We start from the raw sequence: 20,666 nt of genomic DNA, 5'->3' as shown, positions 1-20,666 counted from the left end.
CATGGAAGACATATTATGCATTTTGTAAATTGTTGTCAAAATAGCAAAAAGTCAAGAATGACCTTCTCTAATCTTCTCTAAGCCTAGCTGCCAAGTCATGGATGGAAAAATGTTGGCGTGTGGCCATTTTTCTGAAATAGGCAGCTAACGAAAGATTTACTTGCTTGTGTAATTTTACACTTGAAGACTTGCCATGATCCACAATCCCGAATCTTATGCATATTTTTTTCTAGGAAACTCGATTCTTGTAACGGACAAGGAAACCTCCAGCCCGTCATTTTTCCAATGGCGAACGTGACACGCAGCCTCCAAGACTTAATCCACTTTTTCCAGCCGCCATCAGAGGAGCAGAGCCACGAAGCTCGACAAAACAGCCGAATCACGTTAAAGAATCGGCAGAACATGTTTCAAGAAGAGGTAAAAACAAGTGAGCGTGAATAAATTGGCGCAACGCAATGTTGGATGCGTTCATAATGTTTGTTTGTGCTTCTCTCAGGGAGTGATCGACTTGGTATTGGAATGTATCGATCGTCTTCACCAGTATAATCAGGCTTCGCATCTTGCTGACGCAACACTGAACGATGCTGGAGAAAGCTGGGAGAACATCCTTGGCCATTTTTATGAGCTTCTGGGTAGCGCACGTTTTTGGAATTTTGAGCGCTCCATGTGCCTCACTCATATCAATAAATCCATCACTCAATGTGATGTTGAAATTCTCTAAATGTTTCCTATATTAATGGTCTGTGGTTTATGTTACTGTTTTCTGTTGTTGTTCAGCCTCGCTTATTAGGAGAAACCGCACAAACTGTGCACATTTCTCAAGTTCGCTCGACTGGCTCATGAGCAGACTGGACCGATTGGAAGCCTCATCTGGTGAGTTCCACAAATAGTCTATCATTAACAAACCAGCACTTATTTTTTTACAATGTTGTGATACTTTGGACAGAACGCACACTCAATAATTCATATCTCATATTTACCCATGTCATGCACAGGAGTTTTGGAAGTTCTGCACTGTGTTTTGGTGGAAAGCCCCGAAGCGCTTAATGTCATCAAAGAGGGACACATCCAGTCTATCATCACTTTTCTAGACAAGCAAGGATGCAACCACAAGGTATGGTTCACTTGATGAGGCAAAAAAAGTGCGTGGTGCTTTAATGAACCATAGGGAAAACTGTGAGCAGACAATCATGACGGGATGTGAGTGGACTGGTCACCATGACTGGGTGGGCCGTGTGTGGACTGGTCTCCATAAATTGATGACGGGATTGTTAGTGGACTGGTCACCATGACTGGGTGGGCCGTGAGTGGACTGGTCTCCATAAATTGATGGGATGTGAGTGGACTGGTTGCCATGACAGGGCGGGGAGTGAGTGGACTGGTCGCCATGACAGGGCAGGGGGCGAGTGGACTGGTCGCCATGACAGGGTGGGGAGCGAGTGGACTGGTCGCCATGACTGGGAGGCGAGCGAGTGGACTTGTCGCCATGACTGGACGGGATGTGAGTGGACTGGTTGCCATGACTGGGCAGGCCGTGAGTGGACTGGTCGCCGTGACTGGGTGGGCCGTGAGTGGACTGGTCTCCATAAATTGATGGGATGTGAGTGGACTGGTCGCCATGACTGGACGTGACGTGAGTGGACTGGGTGGGCCGTGAGTGGACTGGTCTCCATAAATTGATGGGATGTGAGTGGGCTAGTCGCCATGACAGGGCGGGGATCGATTGGACTGGTCGCCATGACTGGACGGGGAGCGAGTGGACTGGTCGCCGTGACTGGACGGGGAGCGAGTGGACTGGTCGCCGTGACTGGACGGGGAGCGAGTGGACTGGTCGCCGTGACTGGACGGGGAGCGAGTGGACTGGTCGCCGTGACTGGACGGGACGTGGGTGGACTGGTCGACATGACTTGGCTGGACGTGATCGGACTGGTCGCCATGACTAGGCGGGATGTGAGTGGACTGGTCGCCGTGACAGGATCTGGTTTGCCTTGACTTGACTTGACTTGCTGTGGAGTGACCTGACTTGGCTGTGACGAGGACGGCTTGGCTAGCCGTGACAATGACTTAGCAGTGACTAATGCTACTTGGCTGTGGCGAAAACTTGATGCACGAACTTCTACATAGACACACACTTTTTTTTTTTTTTTTTTTTATATCGCCAACCTCCCCACAATATCGTGATGTTTGGATATGGTTCCATCCCTACTGTCAAGTGCTAACAGGTTGCCTTGCAGGTGCTGGAGGTGCTTTGTTCGTTGTGCGTGTGCCATGGCGTTGCAGTGCGCTCCAGTCAAAACCTCATTTGTGAAAATCTGCTGCCCGAGAGAGACTTGCTGCTGCAAACACGTCTGGTTAATCAGGTCACCAGGTACTCTTGTCAACATTCTCGCTATATGGCCTGACTTTGAATTGTGAATTTAGTTCAGAGGAATATTTATATTGAGGTTAGAAAACAAGAGAATATTTGTTATGTACCGGTAGTTCTTGTCTTGCTAGATTTAGAAAAGGCCTGTCTCATTCAAGTGAGTGACTGGCAAGCCTGATCCATTTGTATTAGCCGCAGGGTCGAATGCAAGTAAAAAAAAGTAGCGGCTTGTAGTCCAGAAATTACTGTATTCACTGCCATAAATTCATAAAAAAAAAAAAGATTATTCAATCAATTAGGGGCGGTTAACATTTTTAATTGTAATTATAATTCGCATGACTTCACTAGTTAACTCACGATTAATCACAAATTTTATATCTGTTCTAAATGAACAATAAAAAATTCTAGGTTTTCATACTCTTGTTAACAAAAGTGGAAAAAAATGTTAAACTAATAGAAATAATTGAATTGAATTATTGACGTTTATAGCCGTCAATGGCAGTGAGTGAGTTAAAAATTGTTTTCTTTCATTCATCATTCGAATAAGCAAATGAGCCATAAAAAAAAAACATGCAGAGGACCACAAATGGCAGCACTCACAACCTGAGTTTGGACACCTCTAGTTTAAACTACACAGTCAAATTTACTCTAAAACGACTATATTTGTTCCCACTCTAAACAGGGCCAACTTTACACTTGGAAGAGGGTAAAATACTAAAAAAACATGAAGTGGGAAAAAAAGTAGCGGTTTATAGTCTAGAAATGACTGTCTATCTTTTTGTTTCTCCCAAAATCCACTATACAAATAAAGTTCCAAAGCTGGATAAATCAGACAACATTTGACATGTTTTCTGTTTTTCAACCAAAAATGCTTTGTGCTGGCTGCAAATATATTTCAACTCAAGTTGAAAAATAAGCCTCGAAGATACCAACTTGAAGTGGATGCACACGTAAACATGATTTATTGATCAAGGTGAGGCAATTCAGAACCGCTTCTCATTTGCAGTTCAAACCCGGCAAAATCTTCACTTCATTGACTTCATGTCCATTTGCGGCAATTTGGAAAAATAATTTTTCATTTCAAGATCTTCCAAATGTGTTGACCTGGTCCCTTTTCTGAATTGTGTTTCAATGATTTAAAAGCTGATTTGCACAATTCATCGTGCGGTGCGGATTCATTTCACACGAACTGGCTTCATCCCGACGTATGAACGCCGAAAAGAATCCCGCCATACTTTATGGATGAGCTGAATACTTTGTCAGCGAGTGAAGCTTATCATGAGTAATTCATCACGGCGCATCGGTCTTGTGTACGCACGCCGGCGTCTTCATCCTCCTTTGGAACGCCGCGTCACCGCTAGCCTCGACGACAACAAAATACCACATTTAAGCGTGGAGCGCATTTGGCCCGCTCCTCTCATGTATTTTGTTGCGCATTACTGCTTATCCTTGAAGTTTTCTACACGTGAGAGATACTCCAGCATTCTCGGCACTTCTCTTTTCCTTGCCGCTCTTCAGTGAATGATTAATTACACGTCTCTCTCTTTTGGTTTCTTGTTTTAAATCGAGAATCGTTCCCACGTAGACGTCTCCTCCGATGACACTTTTGGGAGAAGTTGCTCAGCAGAGTGAATATTAATCATTGTCATTTTACGGGTTTTACATATTATTTTTCCTTGGGAGGTCTGACTGAATGTGACGCTGTCATCTTTTTTAGACGTTCTCGTCTCCCCCTTCTCTTTGCCGCGGGCATTTTATTTTTAGGTTGTCGTTCCATCTGTCCTCCCATTTTTCAGCAGTGCCTCAAGGAGATGTCGTCAAATGGGGAACATTCGTTCTGAGTCAAAGGAAGAGAGATGATTAGTATTTAATGACGTCGCCTTGTCATTAGGCATTGTATTTATTTATTTCTTTTCTAGAACTGCCACTTTTTCCACTAGGATTAAAGAAGAGGCGGAGTACACCCAAAAGTGGCCATCGACCAATAGGGCTGGGTTTAAAATCGATTAATCGATATTAAATAGATTTTTCTTTTCGAGCCTGATATTGATTCATAAAACTATTATTGCAATATCTCTTTTTCCCATCAATTCATGAAAAAATGAATTTTAAACCTGACTTAATGCACTTTAAGACAATTCTCAATTTTCTTAACTCATTCGCTCCCAAAAATGTATAAAAAACAATTTTTTTTAAAACGTTTTTTTTATGCTAGAACTTACAGAAGGCTTTGATGCAGCCTCTGAACTGAAGAGAATGCATGACACAGTGGTAGTTATTACAAAAAAAACGGCCAGCAGGTGGCAGCAGAGTATAAGAGATCAAAAAGGGCCTTGTTGAAAAAAGATCTTTTCCCAAGTGTTTTAAACAGATTTGTGAATAATGATGAAACTTAGCTATATTCTAATGCTAATTGCTGCAAAATGGAAACCGATAGAAATATACTTTGTTTTCCTGATGAAAGAAGAGACTCTAATCTTTATTTTGGGTAGGTTCCATGTTTTTATAGCAATAGCAACACTTAAGTGATTATAACACGTTACTTTCATTAATAAACTAAATCATTTAACCAGTTAGTTCCTCCGCAAAATTGAATTTGGAATTTAATGTTTGTGGGGTTTTTATTATTAACTTGATCATTTAGAAAAAAGGGTGTTCCAGAATTAATCAATATTGGATTGAATTGAAGTCAATCGAATTGAATCGGGGAAAAAAAAAATTGTCATGTTTTCACGTTTGAATGAAAACGCCTTCCTTGAGACGTGAATCCATTTTGTTAAGGGAAGCCCTTCCCCATTTTGCCTTCTCGCATAAGCAAAATGCGACGTGAACGGTTCGAGGAGTGCCACAACCATCTGCCTGTTATTCCTCCCAAGCTGCCACCTTTTATCTCGCTTGTCTCCATCATTGATCCCCTCCGGCTTGATTGTTTATTTTGTCTCCCAATTTTTCCCACCTGCTGCTTCCCGAGCATCCGCAGCGCCACCCGCCCCATCCGCTCTTAAAACCTCCTGAAGCCATTTTGCTTTCTGTCACCTCCACTTCAACTTGAACAAAACAGCGCATTGGTTTGTTTGCTTGGATTTTCCTCTTTCGGCTTCTTCTCCGTTTATTCTACGGCTGCGCTCGGAGCTGTGGATGGCCGCTGTCTCTTACGAGAACTGACTTTTATTCCCAAGTTGGGCTCTGTGATGGGCATTCACTGTGTTTCGGAGTTGAATGGACACATTTATATATAATCAATGTCAAGGACCGAGGAGTCGAAATTCTTCTTTTCAATCCTTGAGACACATTGATCAGCTGCATCTAACTTTGTAGGGTTTGTTTTAAGGGAGTGCGCCCCAGTGCAAAAAAACATTTTCCTTCAGTTTAACATCCTTTTTTAGTTGGTGGTGTGATGGCTAATGACCCAATACTTTTGTCCATTCTTCCCGTACGTCGTTATCATAATCATAATTAGTGCTACTATCGAATATTATTATATTTAATAGGATTCATTTTCATTTTGCATTTAAGTGTATTACACAAGCATTTTTTCCCTGATGACTGTTTATTAATCAGTGATTGGTTTGTATAGTGATTAAAAAAAAAAAGTTGGGGGGGGGGGGTGATGTAGTATAAACACAGAAGATAATCAGTCTTCTTTCATGAAGGACGAAAAACAATTACTGATGATACGCTGAAATCAGAGGATTTGGTCCATTTTAAATTAAACTATACAAAGTGCAATTTCTGCAGAAATTGCATGGGAATGCTGAAAGCTAAATGCTAATAGCTGAATGCTAATAGCTGAATGCTTATGAAGTAAATTGAAAGATAAATTACACAAGTATTAATTGGAGTTGAAAGATAAGTAAATAAAAAGAACACTTGAACCCCAGGGAGGTGTAAATTTTTGAAGCAAGTTGAAATTTATATGGAAAAGTGTTATCTGAAAGTACCCTCCATTCATTTAGATGGAAAAGTGGAACTGATGATATCCAATGGAAAAATGCACTAAAAAAACACTCAATAGCGCCACCTAGGCATGCAGTAGATGGAAAAGTGGAACTTTGTATGTATGGAAGTGGGCGTGGAAAGTGGGACTCCGAAAATGTCAATGTCAGTACCATTAAAAATGAATGGGCAAAATTTTATATTTAACGTTAAATGGTGTCAATACTGTAAGTAAAGTGGACTCGGACAATAAATACGCCGGAAGGCGTGAATTTTTGAACGGTGTAAAGCACTACAAGCATTCCCACAAAAATGGGTCCAAAAGATGACTCAATTATTAAAATAGTTGTGGATTAATCTGATAATCGATTACTTGTTGATTAATCGATACATTTTGGCAGCTCTAATCATAATCCTACCACATTTTTGAATTTCAAGGACTTTGAAATCGAACACATGCCATAATCATAAATTCAGTCACTCTCCTCTTATTTGCTCCTTTTTCAATCATCGTGAAACACCAAAGCGTGAGGCCCAACATCTTCCTTTCTCTGGATGAAGATTCGACGCAGCCTCGCCGGTGGTACTACGAGCTAGTTGTGGATCACGTCGAACCCTTCCTCACGGCGGAGCCCACGCACCTGCGCGTCGGCTGGGCTCGAACCGACGGCTACCAGCCCAGGCCCACTGGAGGAGACGGCTGGGGAAGCAACGGCGTGGGAGATGACCTCTGCTCCTTTGGTTTTGATGGGCTTCACTTATGGTCAGGTGAGATGCACGTTATGCATTTTGTCCGTGTTTGTTAATTTCTCATAAGAATCGCAATTCTCATTTAGTACGATTCAGAATCGATTTTAAATGCCCCAAAAGCAATTTTATTTTGTGTGTGCCTTTATTGGGAGCGCTGTCCATGTTGTACCCGATTTGGCCACTTAGGGGCAGTGTGGTTTCACACGGTCTGATACACTGTTAAGATGTAGCCACATTAGAGAGTAGAAGGAAAAAGTCCCGATCAAGTTATTCCAATAAAAGTTTTTTTTTTGCGTGGAGCCGTTCTTTTGAGTGATAAAAGTGTCGCGGGTAGATCATTAATTAGCATTAGCGAGTCAGACTGGAGTAGATCATTACGATTCCTTGAACTACTATAAATTGAAGCAAAAATCGTTGTCAATCAAAATCATTCTGAATCGAATCGCGCACCCAAAAATCGGAATCGAATCGTAAGTCATTTAAGATTCCCACCTCTAATACACAGTGTCTCCATTTTTAAGTGTGATGTTGTACAATGAATTTGACATTATTTTCAAATAGTTTGGGAGTCCTACCAGTCAAAAGTGTTACTAATGGCAATTATTAACATTCTGAGCGGGGGCATCACATTTTTCCCGACTATTTTTTAAAACGATTCTGCATTCAGGTGGCGTGGCCCGCAGCGTGCGCTCTCCCTTCCCTCACCTGCTGACCGCCGAAGACGTGGTCAGCTGCTGCCTGGACCTCAGCGCCCCCTGCATCTCCTTTCGGGTCAACGGCCTCCCCGTGCAGGGAATGCTTGAGAACTTCTGCGTCGATGGACTTCTTCATCCCGTAGTCAGCTTCTCACCTGGAGTCAAGTTAGTACTGCAAATATGCGGCTTTTTAATTGATCCATTCCCCCCAATATGAACTGTCAATTCTTTTGTTTTTGGAAACAAGGGTTCGGTTTCTGTTCGGAGGGGAACAAGGAGAATTCCGATTTCTTCCCCCGCACACTTTTGTGCCGTGTTCCGAGGCTCTTCTTCCAAAAGTCCAGCTGACGGTAGAACCGTGCCACAAGTACCTTTTGGCTCACAAAGACGGGAAACGAGAGCTTATTGGCCCGTTTGAACCCGTCAGTCCAGTCACCTTCGCTCCCTCACCGGTAGACATCAGCCAGGTAAACTTTTAGGCCTGGGTTTATATTTTACAACAGTGTGTTCAAAAAATAAATAAATGTGGAAAGATAAAAGATGTCAAAATTCCAACAACAAATTTGAATGGACTGATTTAAAAAAGCTTCACAAATATGAATTATGCTCACTGCCTGTGACACAACTTGTTTTCCTTTCACCCCCAAATCTATTTTCCAGTTGGTGCATTTTTAATTAATTACCTCCAAATCAAGTGTTCATGCATATTCTAGCACACAAAATGCACTTTTATTTCTGGCAACCTTTTGAAAAAGTAAAAGGCTAACATACTTAAATTTAAGCTTAACATTAAATTTAATTGTTTTTCTCATTCAAATTTGATATAATTTGAGTGATATCTATTTTCAACTATGATTCTCCCACTAGGTGGAACTACCTCCGCAATTTGAAGATATCCAAGATAAAATGGCTGAGAACATCCACGAACTCTGGGTAATGGAAAGCGTTGATCTCGGATGGGCTCAAGAAAATGTAAGAAGGAAACACAATACCGATGTTTTTGGACCTACATTGCATTCATCAAAGGAAATCATATTTCTATTTTTGACTTTGAATCCAAAACAGGACCGAGACGAAGTGAAGCGACTCGACCCGCGTCTGGTGGAGTTCTCCAAGCTGCCCGATCAGGAAAGGATCCAGAACATCCAGACTGCCCAGAACACCCTAAGGTGGGTCCTGGCACCTCCTGGTCGTGTTCATATACATTCGTGATTTATAGACATACGTCAACATCAATCTAAAGACATCATTGAGTGCTTAATTTCTCTTCTATTTTCTGCAGGACTCTTCTTGCTCTTGGTTTCCACATTGGCTTAGATGACGAATGCGCAGAGGACAACATCCACTTCCTGACAGTCTCCAACAGGTATGTATAATTCAAGATCATAGCTTTTAATGTTGCTTCTCGTTTATTGTGGGAACGCTTAAAGCAATCCACACGCCATTTTGAGAATATATCGTCTGATTCCACATTACTTACAGTATTGGCACAATTTAACGTTAAATATCAACTGTTCCCAATTCATTTTCAATGGGACTGACATTTAACCTTTCCCACTTTCCACGCCCACTTCTATACATACAACTTCTCATCATTACCAGTTGTCTGATACTGGTCAGTGGCGCATTTGGTAAAGTGTATTGTCCAGTAACCAGGCGGCCGCCCGGTTCAAATCCCACATGTGATTGTACATTGCAAATATATCCATGGCCGTTATGCAAAGTGATATGACACTTTTCAAAAAAAATGCGCGATTAACCACGAATTTGAAGTCAAGTAAGCTCAGTGTTTCGAGCAACTGCCTCCAACCACGGAGAACCTGGGTTCAAACCCCCTTGGAGCCCATTTGAGTAAATTCGATGGTTCGATACTGTTTTGTGGAAAACACTACTTCACCTTTATATTTTTATGCAGGATCGTGAGTGATCGGCGGTAACAATCAATATACAGAGACTGATATACTGTGCTAGAATAATTGTGCCTTTTATTCCCCGCAAACCGCAATCAACACCTGTACTGTGCTAGAATAGTCGTACCTTTTATTCCCCGCAAACGGCGATAAACACACCTCACTTTGCTAGAATAATGGTGCCTTATATTTCCCGCAAACAGCAATCAACACCTGTACTGTGCTAGAATAGTCGTACCTTTTATTCCCCGCAAACAGCGATAAACACACTTCAACGCTATAGCAGCATAATATAATCATCAGCGCTTACCTTGACACTAGACCGGAGAGCCGACGGTCCGGGTAGAACGAGCTGCAAAACGGCTGGGCAATGGTACGTATTCCACAGCTGACTCTGCCCGGACCGTGTGCCGCTCCGTCTTTTATACGTTAACAAAAAGTTGTGAGCGTGAGAAACCGGGCTGTCTAAGCCCTCTCCCAGGCATTCTCGAAAACATGTTTGCGAAGCAGGGAAGACTGTAGTATAAACAAGGCATTCACTCCCAGGCTGATTCTGCCCTTCATTTACAAATTGTTGGCCACCTGGATTCGTACAACAGTTCAGGACAACAACATATCCTTATATAAGAGGTTACATGAGGACATATCAAACCATGGTTATTTTCCCTTCAGATATCAACTGATCAGGAAATTGATTATATTTTCTTTGAAATGATTTAATCCCACTTTAGACAAATTGCGGTTCTAGTTTTCTTTTTATTAATTTGTCATTTAACTATGAGGCTATGGCGCTGTGAGATTTTTCCTAAGCGTCGACTCAGTCAAAGTTGACAAGACTGCTTTTTCCAAAAATCTGTGAGGTACGAGCAGCCAGATGGCTACAGACCGGCTCCGGTTGATGCGGGCCGTGTCTCACTAAGCCCCACCCATGAGGAAGCGGTCAACCTGCTGGCAGAGAATGAGCATAACGTCCGGGCCAGAGAACGCATCAAGCAGGGATGGACTTACGGCGCTCAGGATGGGAAGTTAAAACGCAGCCCAGACCTTGTGCCCTACAGCCTGCTTGATGAGAGAAGTCGAAAAATGGGACTTAAGGGTGTCAAGGAGGCAGTTTGCACCCTGCTGGCCTACGGTTATAGCCTGGAGACCCTCCACCAGGAAAAGAGTAAGTCTCAAAGCCATTGCTGCCAAGGTAAAGGGGAAGTCAACCTCACACATTTTTTTGGACAATAATTTGTTCTATGCAGTCCAACTAGTCTAAATTCTGGTTGATATTGTGTTAGTGGAATATGAGTTAAGCAGCAAAATCCAGACGTTTTTTTTTTTATCCAGCATTGATGTCATCTTCAGTCGACAGCAAGTGGCAAAATGGCCGCCGCCTGAGATGGATAACAATGGCTGGATTTTGATTCATAGCTCATATTCTACAAATGTAATATTAATCAGATTGTCATGTTTAGACCAGGGTCACATATGTAGCGATAATTGGGTCGCCGTAATAACAGACGAATAAATAAACCGGTACTTAGGAGAGTTGTAATTCCCTCAGTAACCTCTAGGGGCACCATGTTTCATTTTGCTTAGGTTTAGTAGCAAATAACGACTAAAAATCCTATATCAAATGTTCATAATCTGAAGTCGCTACTATATTTAATTATGGAGTCCTTTGATTTAGTATTTTTGGTCGTTATTTGCTCCTAAACTTAAGCAAAATTAAACAAGGTGCCCCTAGAGGTTACTGAGGGAATTACGACTCCCCTTAGTACCGGTTTATTTATTCGTCCGTTTTTACGGCGACCCAATTATCGCTACAGAATTTGTGGCCCAAGTGGGGCGAACTCACGACCTTCAGATTACGAGACTTTTGATTTAGTATTTTTGGTCGTTATTTGCTTCGAAATTTAAGCAAAATTAAACAAGGTGCCCCTAGAGGTTACTGAGGGAATTACGACTCCCCTTAGTATCTGCTTATTTATTCGTCCGTTTTTACGGCGACCCAATTAGCGCTACACATATATCATATTATTGTCAAGAAAAGTTCATGGTTGACTTCCACTTTAAAAGATCAATAGGATAATTTATTATTAATAAGAAGTGCAGATTTTTTTTTCTAAACTGCTACTAGTTGTAACAGTAAACTATTAAGCGCACACAAATAAACCAATCAGTCTGTGGAACATTCTGGATTGTAAAACAAAATCTTCTCAGTTTAAAAAAATGTATGCTTAAAAAATGTATAAAAGCACAATTACTGCAAACATATATAATAGCACAAGGACTTTGTCTTTTTCCTTTTAGAAATGAATGAAATAAATGATTGATTGAATGCGGTTCTTTTTTTTTTTGACACAATGTCACGATTGTATTACAAAATGCCCTGCATCTAACTTTTCTTTTTTTCTTGACTTCTTGCAGTCATTTTATCAAACGGATGCTTCTTCTCTAGTGAAAAGTGCAGAGTGTTCCGAGCAGATAAATCTTTGGCCGTGACTCGAGGGAAGTGGTACTTTGAATGCGAACTAGTCACTGCGGGGAATATGAGAGTTGGCTGGGCCAGGCCCGGCTGCGCCCCCGATAAACAACTGGGCTCAGATGACCAGGCGTTCGTGTTTGACGGATTTGAGGTGAGGCTTAAATAATCTTAACACGTCCCCATGGTCATTCGTTGACGTCTTAAAGCACCGTGTGGCTTTTTGGAGGTATGCTTTCTCATAATCATTCAATTACTCATGTCGTTTCTTGACATGTCTGACGCAAACCCGCCCCCATCTTTCCTCATTTTTACAGGCTCGGTGGTACCATCAGGGCGGAGAGCCGCTGGGACGAGCCTGGCAGCGAGCGGATGTGGTGGGTTGCTTGCTGGACTTGACGGAAAGCACCATGATGGTCACGCTCAATGGAGAGTTGCTGTTTGATGACCGAGGCTCGGAGCTGGCTGCTAAGGACTTTGACGTCAGAGATGGTATTTCAAAAAAACAAAAAAATAAACGTTTTTTATTTTTACCCATTAGGTTAGGCGATACATGCTTCTATTTTCTCTTCCTGACATTTCAGGCCTGCTCCCGGTGGTCAGTGTGGGTGTGAACCAGGTGGTGAGGCTGAACCTCGGCCGCCAAGAGGGCTCGCTGCAGTACTTTAGTGCGTGCGGTCTCCAGGAAGGTTATGAGCCCTTTGCTCTCAATATGGCTCGAGATCCTTCCCTGTGGATGAGTTGGAAACAGGCTCAGTTTAAATCCATACTGCCAGAGCATCCCAGTTTGCAGGTTTGTATGCGCAGACTTTAGGCAGCTTTTTCATTTTCATTTTCATCGTGTATTTAAAGGGGAAGTCAACCGCCAATTTTTGGGGGACAATAATATGTTCTATGCAGCCCCACTGGTCTAAATATGGCATTCTGGTTAATATTGCGTTCGTGGAATATGAGTTAAGCAGCAAAATCCAGCCGTTTTTATCCATCTCAGGGGGCGGCCATTTTGCCACTTGCTCACGTCTCAGGTAACAAACAATCACAGCTCACCTGTTTTGTAAAGCTGAGCCGTGATTGTTACCTGAGACCCAGAGAGTGCTGACATTCTCTACTTAGTACTTGTGTTAAAAAAACAACTTTGGTAAAAGTACTCACTCAAATAATTACTCAAGTAAAAGTAAAAAAGTACAGGCTCTGAAATGTACTTGACGAGTAGAAGTAAAAAGTATTTTACCGGATGTTTCCTCCTACGTCAATTTGAAAGATATTAGCCAACGGAGCAAAAATGGGTAAATATATAGCGTGTATTTTAATTGTTTTCCTGCATTTAACAACAAAAGTAACGACCTTGTTTTGAATATGTATCAAGTAAAACGTAATGTAAAAGTAAAAAGTAGTCTAGAAAATAAATACTCGGGAAAGTACAAAATACTGGGAAAAAACTACTCAACTACAGTAACTAAGTATTTGTACTTTGTTACTTCCCATCTCGGCTGAGACCTGAGCAACATTGATGTCATCTTCAGTCGACAGCAAGTGGCAAAATGGCCGCCCGAGATGGATTAAAAACGGCTGGATTTTGTTTCATAACTCGTTTTCCACAAATGTAATATTAATCGGAATGTCATGTTTAGACTAGTGAGGTCACATATAACATATTATTGTCAAGAAATGTTTAAAGTTGACTTTAAAGCCTAGCTAGTGATGTCAGGGATGAAAAAAAAAACTTTTGACGTCACAATTCAGAAAAGACATATTTTCAGAAATACTCAACAACATGTTCTTTGTTTATTTTTATACTTGATGAATATCCTTTCAGAAGTCAATATCGCATAAAATGTCCACTTAGAAACGATGCACGTTTTGGACGTGCTTCTCTGGGAGCCGCGCTAGTTTATTGACAAGAATGATCCTCGCTATCCTGTTTGAATCTCATTCAAGGTCAATAGAGTCAGTGGCTCAAATGATTCCTTATCGAGCCTGAGGGTCTCACAAAGGTTGTCGGCACGCCACGGCGGGGGCAGCGAAATGGGCTTTTACCGTCTCAGCATGTCCGTCCAGTGTGCCGCTGTACTCACCGGCCCGGTGGGGGTGGTGCTGCCTGTGGCGTCCAGCTCTTTTGCTCCAGGTTTGCATTGTGTCACATCATCTCATAACATTTTGTCCTGGTTTGACTTTGAAAATGGAAGGATGGGCAATTAGTAAAAACTGTTATGTGAATTCTTCACAATAGCCACATTCGATTATTTTCTGCTCACGACCTTGGAAGAACCGCTCTGCTTATGCTCCCCCGGGGGCCCTGCTGCAATTAATTCACGTTGTCCTTCCAGGAAAAAAAGAGCACGAGGAGGTGGACTCTGACTTTGAAGTGCTGATGAAGTCGGCCCACAGCTTCGCCAGTTCAAGAGATGAGCTTGAGTACAAGGATCACGGTCAAGACAAAACGTCACGACTGAAGCAACGGTAAGCTGTGGAGAAAACACTAATAAATCGCTGATGTATTGCGGTCACGTGATATTCAGAAACATAAAAGCAGGGACATGATAGTTCACTCATTCAAACCCAAAATATATAAATTCTCTTTTTACGTTTATACATTGTCCTTCACTCCCAAACAGAGGTGGCAAATCCAGCTCCAGAAAGTAAAACCCCTGCCACAGTTTGGCTTTAGCCATTAATGCTTGCTAGTTAGCTAGCTAGCTCCCTAGCAGGTAAACGAGCACCATAGGAGCTAGCTAGCTAGCATCTGGGGCTAAAACCAAACTGTGGCAGGGGTTTTACTTTCTGGACTTGGATTTGCCACCTCTGCTCCCAAAAGCGTATTTATATGTTGTTTTAAAAAAATAAAATGTTTTTTTATGCTAGAGTATACAGATGACTTTGATACAGCTTCTGACATGAAGAGGTTGCTTAAAACAATGGTAGTTATTACCAAAAACGGCCAGCAGAGTATAAGAGATCAGCCAGGGCCATGTTGCAACAAGCTCCTTTTGCCAGTGTTTGCAACAGGTTTGTGAATAATGATGAAACTTAGCTAGACTCTAATGCTAATTGTTGCAAAACGGAAACAGATATAAATATACTTAGGTTGCATGTTTTTTTATAGGAATAGAACAGAATATTCTGTGAACTTTGCCAAATCTGTCAAAATCCAGTAAAAACGGCCAGGAGCGAAGGGATTTGCTTCAGTGAAAATGGCTGGGAGTGAATGAGTTAATTTGACTGTTACTTAAAAGCATGATCCAACTGAAGCTGTTCTTTGAAGGTTCATGCTGAAACGAACCAAACCAGGCCTGGTCAGCAGCAACTCCTCCGCTCGGCTCCTCGAGGACGTCCTAGTGGACAAAGATAACGCTGATCATCTCATTCAGACCACCAGAGTAAGACCCTAATCTTCTCGTCTCGCCACAATCAGTATGATTACTATGCTGGGAGGAAAATAACCTATTTTTTCCTCGCTACATTTGCAATTTGCAATCTCAGATCTATAAGTGATGCATATTATAGCGGTATGATTATTTTTGAAACTTTTGTCTGACAATGAAACCAAGTGATTTCTCTTTTTCAGTATTACTACTCAGTGAAAGTTCTTCCAAACCAGGAGCCTTTCAATGTGTGGGTGGGCTGGGTAACCCCTGATTTTCATCAAAATGACTTGACGTTTGACAGTGACGATAACCTCACGGTGACGGTCACCCTGGGAGACGATAGCGGTAAAGTCCAAGAGAGGTTTGTGTTTTGTAGCCCACTTTATAAACGCAGTCACTTTTAATCAGCGTCTTCCATATTCATAGTTTTGCCCTTTCAGTGTAACTTTCCAAGTTGCTGCCTTTTTAATAACGGTCTTCTCGACACCCGCAGTGTGAAGAGGAGTAACTGTTACATGGTCTGTGCCGGAGAGGCGACAGGTTTGTCTCGGAGTCGGAGGAGCGCCGGCTTGGAAATTGGCTGCTTGATTGACACGGCCGCGGGGCTGCTGACGTTTACCTCCAGTGGCGTGGAGATGTCGACCTTCTATCATGTAGGCTACACAGGAAAACAGATATTTGGATTGCTTGGGACTCTTAAGATGTATTTCATGTTTTATTATGATACCTTATCGCAGCATATTGCAATTACAGTCAAATGTGTTTTGTCAATGAATCAGGTCGAGGCCAATACAAAGCTGTATCCTGCCGTTTTCGTCAAACCCACCACCAGCAACATGTTTCAATTTGAACTAGGACGCATTAAGGTAAACTTCATGTTTGTAGGAATGTAACAACACGATATGTTAAATGTCACAAAATTAACCTCACGATTCCATAATTAATACGAATATATATATATATATTTATATCAGTGCTGTCAAAGTTAAAGCGTTAATTGATTAATTAATCACCAAAAAAATTATCGCATTAATCATGAATTAACGCAGATTAATCGCACTATTAATTTTGACCATAAATTAATTATCCTTAAGCGTGACAGCGGATGGTTACGTTTAAGGTAGCACAGGTTGTGTTTGAGCAATAAACATAATTTCATGCATTAAAGTAAAGCATTAAATTAGAATATTTGTTCATGTCAAAATACCCGGGTCATTTTTTTCCATTTTAAATTATGCGAGTAATTAACTAATTAGAAAAAGAGTATGAGCGTGTGCAGTGGATCAAAGAATTTTGAAGACGTCCTTATAACATGAAATGTCGAAAGAATTAACAGATAACCCGTGCTCTTCAAATTTGGCGGGGGGAAAATGTAGATAAAAAAAGCGATTAATCGTGATTAATCAAAATTGATTGATTAATTGAAAAAAAAGGTGATTAATCTGATAAAAAAAAAATTGTCATTTGACAGCTCTAATATATATATATATATATATATATATATATATATATATATATATATATCATATTTGTATTATATTTCTATTTTAATTTGTCGTCCTGTCCACCTAGAACGTGATGCCGCTGTCAGCCGGCTTGCTTCGCAGCCTCAGAACGACTTCCACACCTCATTGCCCGCCGAGGTTTCAGGTGCAGCATCTCAGTCCGGTCTCGTGGACACGGGTGCCCGACAGGTCACTGAAAGTGATGGTAGACCATCCTGATGAGCGCCACGGATGGAGAGTTCAATGCCTTGAGCCGCTTCAAGTCATGATCCTCCAAATCCCCGATGAAAGCAGGTCCGATGAAGCCCGAGAAGTCGTAATTAAATGTATCTGCTGTAGGGCTGGCTTATTAATCAATATACCGCGGTAATCGATTCATTTGAGTTTTAGGTCAGGATGAGTTCCTTTTTTTTTTTTTTTCTTCGTCTTTGCAGATTTTTTTGTTCAAAGTGTGTCCCGGTTTGCAAGTTATCAAAAGAGGCAGTTTTTTTTTCAGTCACTTGAAATTGGTTCAGGCTTGCAGCATCAGACAATGAATAAAAAACAGTCCGCTGCAAAGTATTTTCAAAGGCTGTTACAACCAAAGGGAGTAGGTCGTCCAAATGATTCCAGCATGAAACGGAGACATGCAGCAGCAAATCTTGCTCTGCATGCAAACCAGAAGAATACAGAAGGGAGCCCGAAAACTCCAGTTTAGAAACGGGCCATGGTTGCATACGACTAGAAAGTGAAGGCAGTCACGAAGCTGCTGGCCAGGGTGCCCCAGTTTATACGTTGCAAAAGCAGTCATTTATACACATTCGTTGTCACTTCAGTGGTGGAAGCAGCGTGAAATAAACTCCCCACGGCTGAGTGATATAGCCAAGAAATTCCTCCCTATTCTTGCTGCAAGGGCCCCATCAGAAAAGGCTTTCCAGGGTCAGGGGTGGCATTGTTACACGTAACAAGGCATGCCTAAAGCTTTTTTTTTTTTTTTTTTTTTTTAATTCTCAAAATTAAGTTTAGTTTGGAAGAAGCATCTTTATAAATGTTATGTTCAGTGAGTTTTGTTGTGAGGAAATGAAATGTTTTTGTTAATATTTTTATAATTATTATATAATTTATTTGTTATTCATTTATGTTAAATTTGTTGAATATTTAAAATATTGTACTAAACTGTATTAAAGATTGTCCTGAAAGGGTTGTGTAAAAAAAAAAAAAAATTAATAATTGTAAAAAAGAGTTGAGTTGTTTACATTTATACATGTGCACCTTTAAAAAAAAAACAAATTTTATACATTTTGTTTCATCCAAAAGTATAATTATAGAGTTTCAAATAATTTTATTTGTCTTAAAATATATATATATATATATATATATATATATATATATATATATATATATATATATATATATATATATATATATATATATATATATTTTTATGTTTAAACATTTTCTTTTTTTGTAGCCAAAAATAAATGATCGTCCTACTGCACAGCGCACAAGCTGCACTCCAACTTTAAGTTTCTGCCAACATAGATAAATAAATATAAATCATTATAAATTTGGTCCAAAAGGAACTTATAGTGTTTCTATTTTTTTTAATTGGTATTAGTATTTTTAAATCCTTAAACATTTTCTTGTTTTGTACCCAAAAAATAAATCATCTTTTGAATAATCGTGATTTCAATTATTGCCGAACTAATCGTGATTATCATTTTTTCCATAATTGAGCAACCCTAGAAGAGATTATGGAGATTGAAAAAGAGACGTCACGTTTCTGGTTAAACAAATGTTTTAAATGATTTTGTTTTAAGGCCTTAACCTACCAGCACATTTTTCTTTTTGCAACATACTGTAGGTGCGTGGACATTTTGGAGCTGTCTGAGCTCGATGACCTCTTGACCTTTCACTACCACACCCTCCTCCTTTACTGCGCTTTATGCGCCTTGGGCAACGCAAGAGTGTGCCATGCCGTCTGCAGCCACGTGGACCAGTCCCAGTTCCTTCACGCCATTCAGAATCCTTTCCTGCCTGGCCCGCTCCGCTCTGCGTTTTATCAGCTTCTTGAGCAGGTGAGCTCATGCTTCACCTCATCTTTCACTTCACTCTTTCAGATGGAATTAACACTTTTTTTTTTTTTAGGTTTACCTTAGCAGCCATGCCACTGCACGCCTCGTGATGAACCATGAATACATTGTCCCTATGTCAGACCAAACCAGAGGCGTCGCCCTTTATCCAATAAATGGCGACGACGGGAGAAAATGTCCACTTCCTCTAGGCATCCCGAGCATTAGCACAAGCGCTTCCCTGAAACCACAGATGCGGTTCTCCGGGCCTTGTTTTGTCAGCACTGATGTGATGGGACGGGAAGTAACCTGCAGTGACAGTCCAGAAATCCCCCTGGATATTCTGAAGAGCCTGACGGTGGAGATGCTGACTGCAGCAGTGCGGGATGCGCATGGCGCTGTCAGGGACCCTGTAGGTGGCAGTATGGAGCTTCTGCTGGTTCCCCTCATTAAGCTGTTCCACACGCTTCTGGTCATGGGAGTACTGACTGATGAAGACCTGGCTCGAGTTCTCAAACTAATGCAGCCTGGAGTCTTCTCTACGGAGGTAGACATGGAGGAAGAGGAAGAAAATGGAAGAGTGCTGGGAGATCACTTCGATGATCCCAAACAGGGACTGCTGCAAATGAAACTTCCAGAAACGGTCAAACTTGAGGTAAATGCAGAGAATGGAGTTTGCTTTGTGTGCGTACCTTTAGACTCCTATTAGGTGCCATATAGGTTAAAAAAAAAAAAATAACACAAAAACTCACACATACAAAAAAAATAACTCTCATAGAGACCAAAAAACCCCATCACACAATTATTGTCTCAAAGCCAGAATATAGAAACAGAAAACAGGTCTCACAAGAAAAATACTAATATTTCTCTGTTGGTGATTAATTCATTCACTCGCAGCCATTTTCACTGAAGCAACCCCCTTTGCTCCTGGCTGTTTTACTGGATTTTGACTGATTTTGCAAGGCCCACAGAATATTGTGTTCTATTGCGATAAAAACATGGAGGCTACCAAAAGAAAGAATAGAGTCTTCTTTCATAAGGAAAAAAAAGTATATTTGTATCTGTTTCCGTTTTGCAGCAATTAGCATTAGAATGTAGCTAAGTTTAATAATTATTCACAAATCTGTTGAAAACACTGGCAAAAAGAGCTTGTTGCAACATGGCTGATCTGTTATATTCTGCTGCCACCTGCTGGCTGTTTTTTGTAACAACCACCATTGCTTTAAGCCACCTCTTCATGTCAGAAGCTGCAGAAGACACGTCTCGACAAACAGCCCAACCCAAATATTTCTCACTCTCTCCCCAGCTTTGCAACGTGCTGACCTACCTGTGCGACATGCAGGTGCGCCACAGGATAGAAGCTGTGGTAGCCTTCTCGCAAAACTTTGTTGGGCAACTGCAGGAGAACCAGCGCTTCCGCTACAACCAAGTCATGCAGGCGCTCAACATGTCCGCCGCCCTCACGGCCCGCAAGACCAAAGAGTTTCGCTCACCTCCGCAAGAGCAGGTTAACAAATTCAAAGTTCAAATTTACTGGTAGATTACAATGACTCCTTTGCAAGTAATGGGCACCCCTCCTAATTTTATTTATTATTTTAATATAGTTTACTTATACAGTT

At 41.3% G+C, this 20,666-nt stretch overlaps 1 protein-coding gene across 1 annotated transcript in view; it reads left to right on the top strand.

Annotated features, from left to right (window-relative positions):
- LOC144061159 (ryanodine receptor 2-like) overlaps nt 1-20,666 on the top strand; it is a 77,110-nt gene that overhangs the window by 2,676 nt on the left and 53,768 nt on the right. The window contains exons 6-30 of the mRNA XM_077581324.1: nt 234-417; nt 497-632; nt 778-873; nt 996-1,114; nt 2,235-2,368; nt 6,828-7,069; nt 7,719-7,911; nt 7,994-8,213; nt 8,614-8,718; nt 8,812-8,915; nt 9,029-9,112; nt 10,517-10,821; nt 12,072-12,280; nt 12,444-12,618; nt 12,711-12,919; nt 14,065-14,251; nt 14,454-14,586; nt 15,389-15,503; nt 15,692-15,852; nt 15,985-16,144; nt 16,271-16,357; nt 17,064-17,290; nt 18,840-19,053; nt 19,124-19,702; nt 20,354-20,554. Of these exons, the coding sequence (XP_077437450.1) occupies nt 234-417; nt 497-632; nt 778-873; nt 996-1,114; nt 2,235-2,368; nt 6,828-7,069; nt 7,719-7,911; nt 7,994-8,213; nt 8,614-8,718; nt 8,812-8,915; nt 9,029-9,112; nt 10,517-10,821; nt 12,072-12,280; nt 12,444-12,618; nt 12,711-12,919; nt 14,065-14,251; nt 14,454-14,586; nt 15,389-15,503; nt 15,692-15,852; nt 15,985-16,144; nt 16,271-16,357; nt 17,064-17,290; nt 18,840-19,053; nt 19,124-19,702; nt 20,354-20,554 (4,579 nt within the window). The remainder of the gene's footprint in view (nt 1-233; nt 418-496; nt 633-777; nt 874-995; nt 1,115-2,234; nt 2,369-6,827; nt 7,070-7,718; nt 7,912-7,993; nt 8,214-8,613; nt 8,719-8,811; nt 8,916-9,028; nt 9,113-10,516; nt 10,822-12,071; nt 12,281-12,443; nt 12,619-12,710; nt 12,920-14,064; nt 14,252-14,453; nt 14,587-15,388; nt 15,504-15,691; nt 15,853-15,984; nt 16,145-16,270; nt 16,358-17,063; nt 17,291-18,839; nt 19,054-19,123; nt 19,703-20,353; nt 20,555-20,666) is intronic.

The sequence above is a fragment of the Vanacampus margaritifer genome, chromosome 12 (assembly GCF_051991255.1).
Source record: "Vanacampus margaritifer isolate UIUO_Vmar chromosome 12, RoL_Vmar_1.0, whole genome shotgun sequence".
Lineage (NCBI taxonomy): Eukaryota > Metazoa > Chordata > Actinopteri > Syngnathiformes > Syngnathidae > Vanacampus > Vanacampus margaritifer.
Note: the sequence above shows the minus strand (reverse complement) of the source record. Positions and strands in the feature narration are given on the sequence as shown.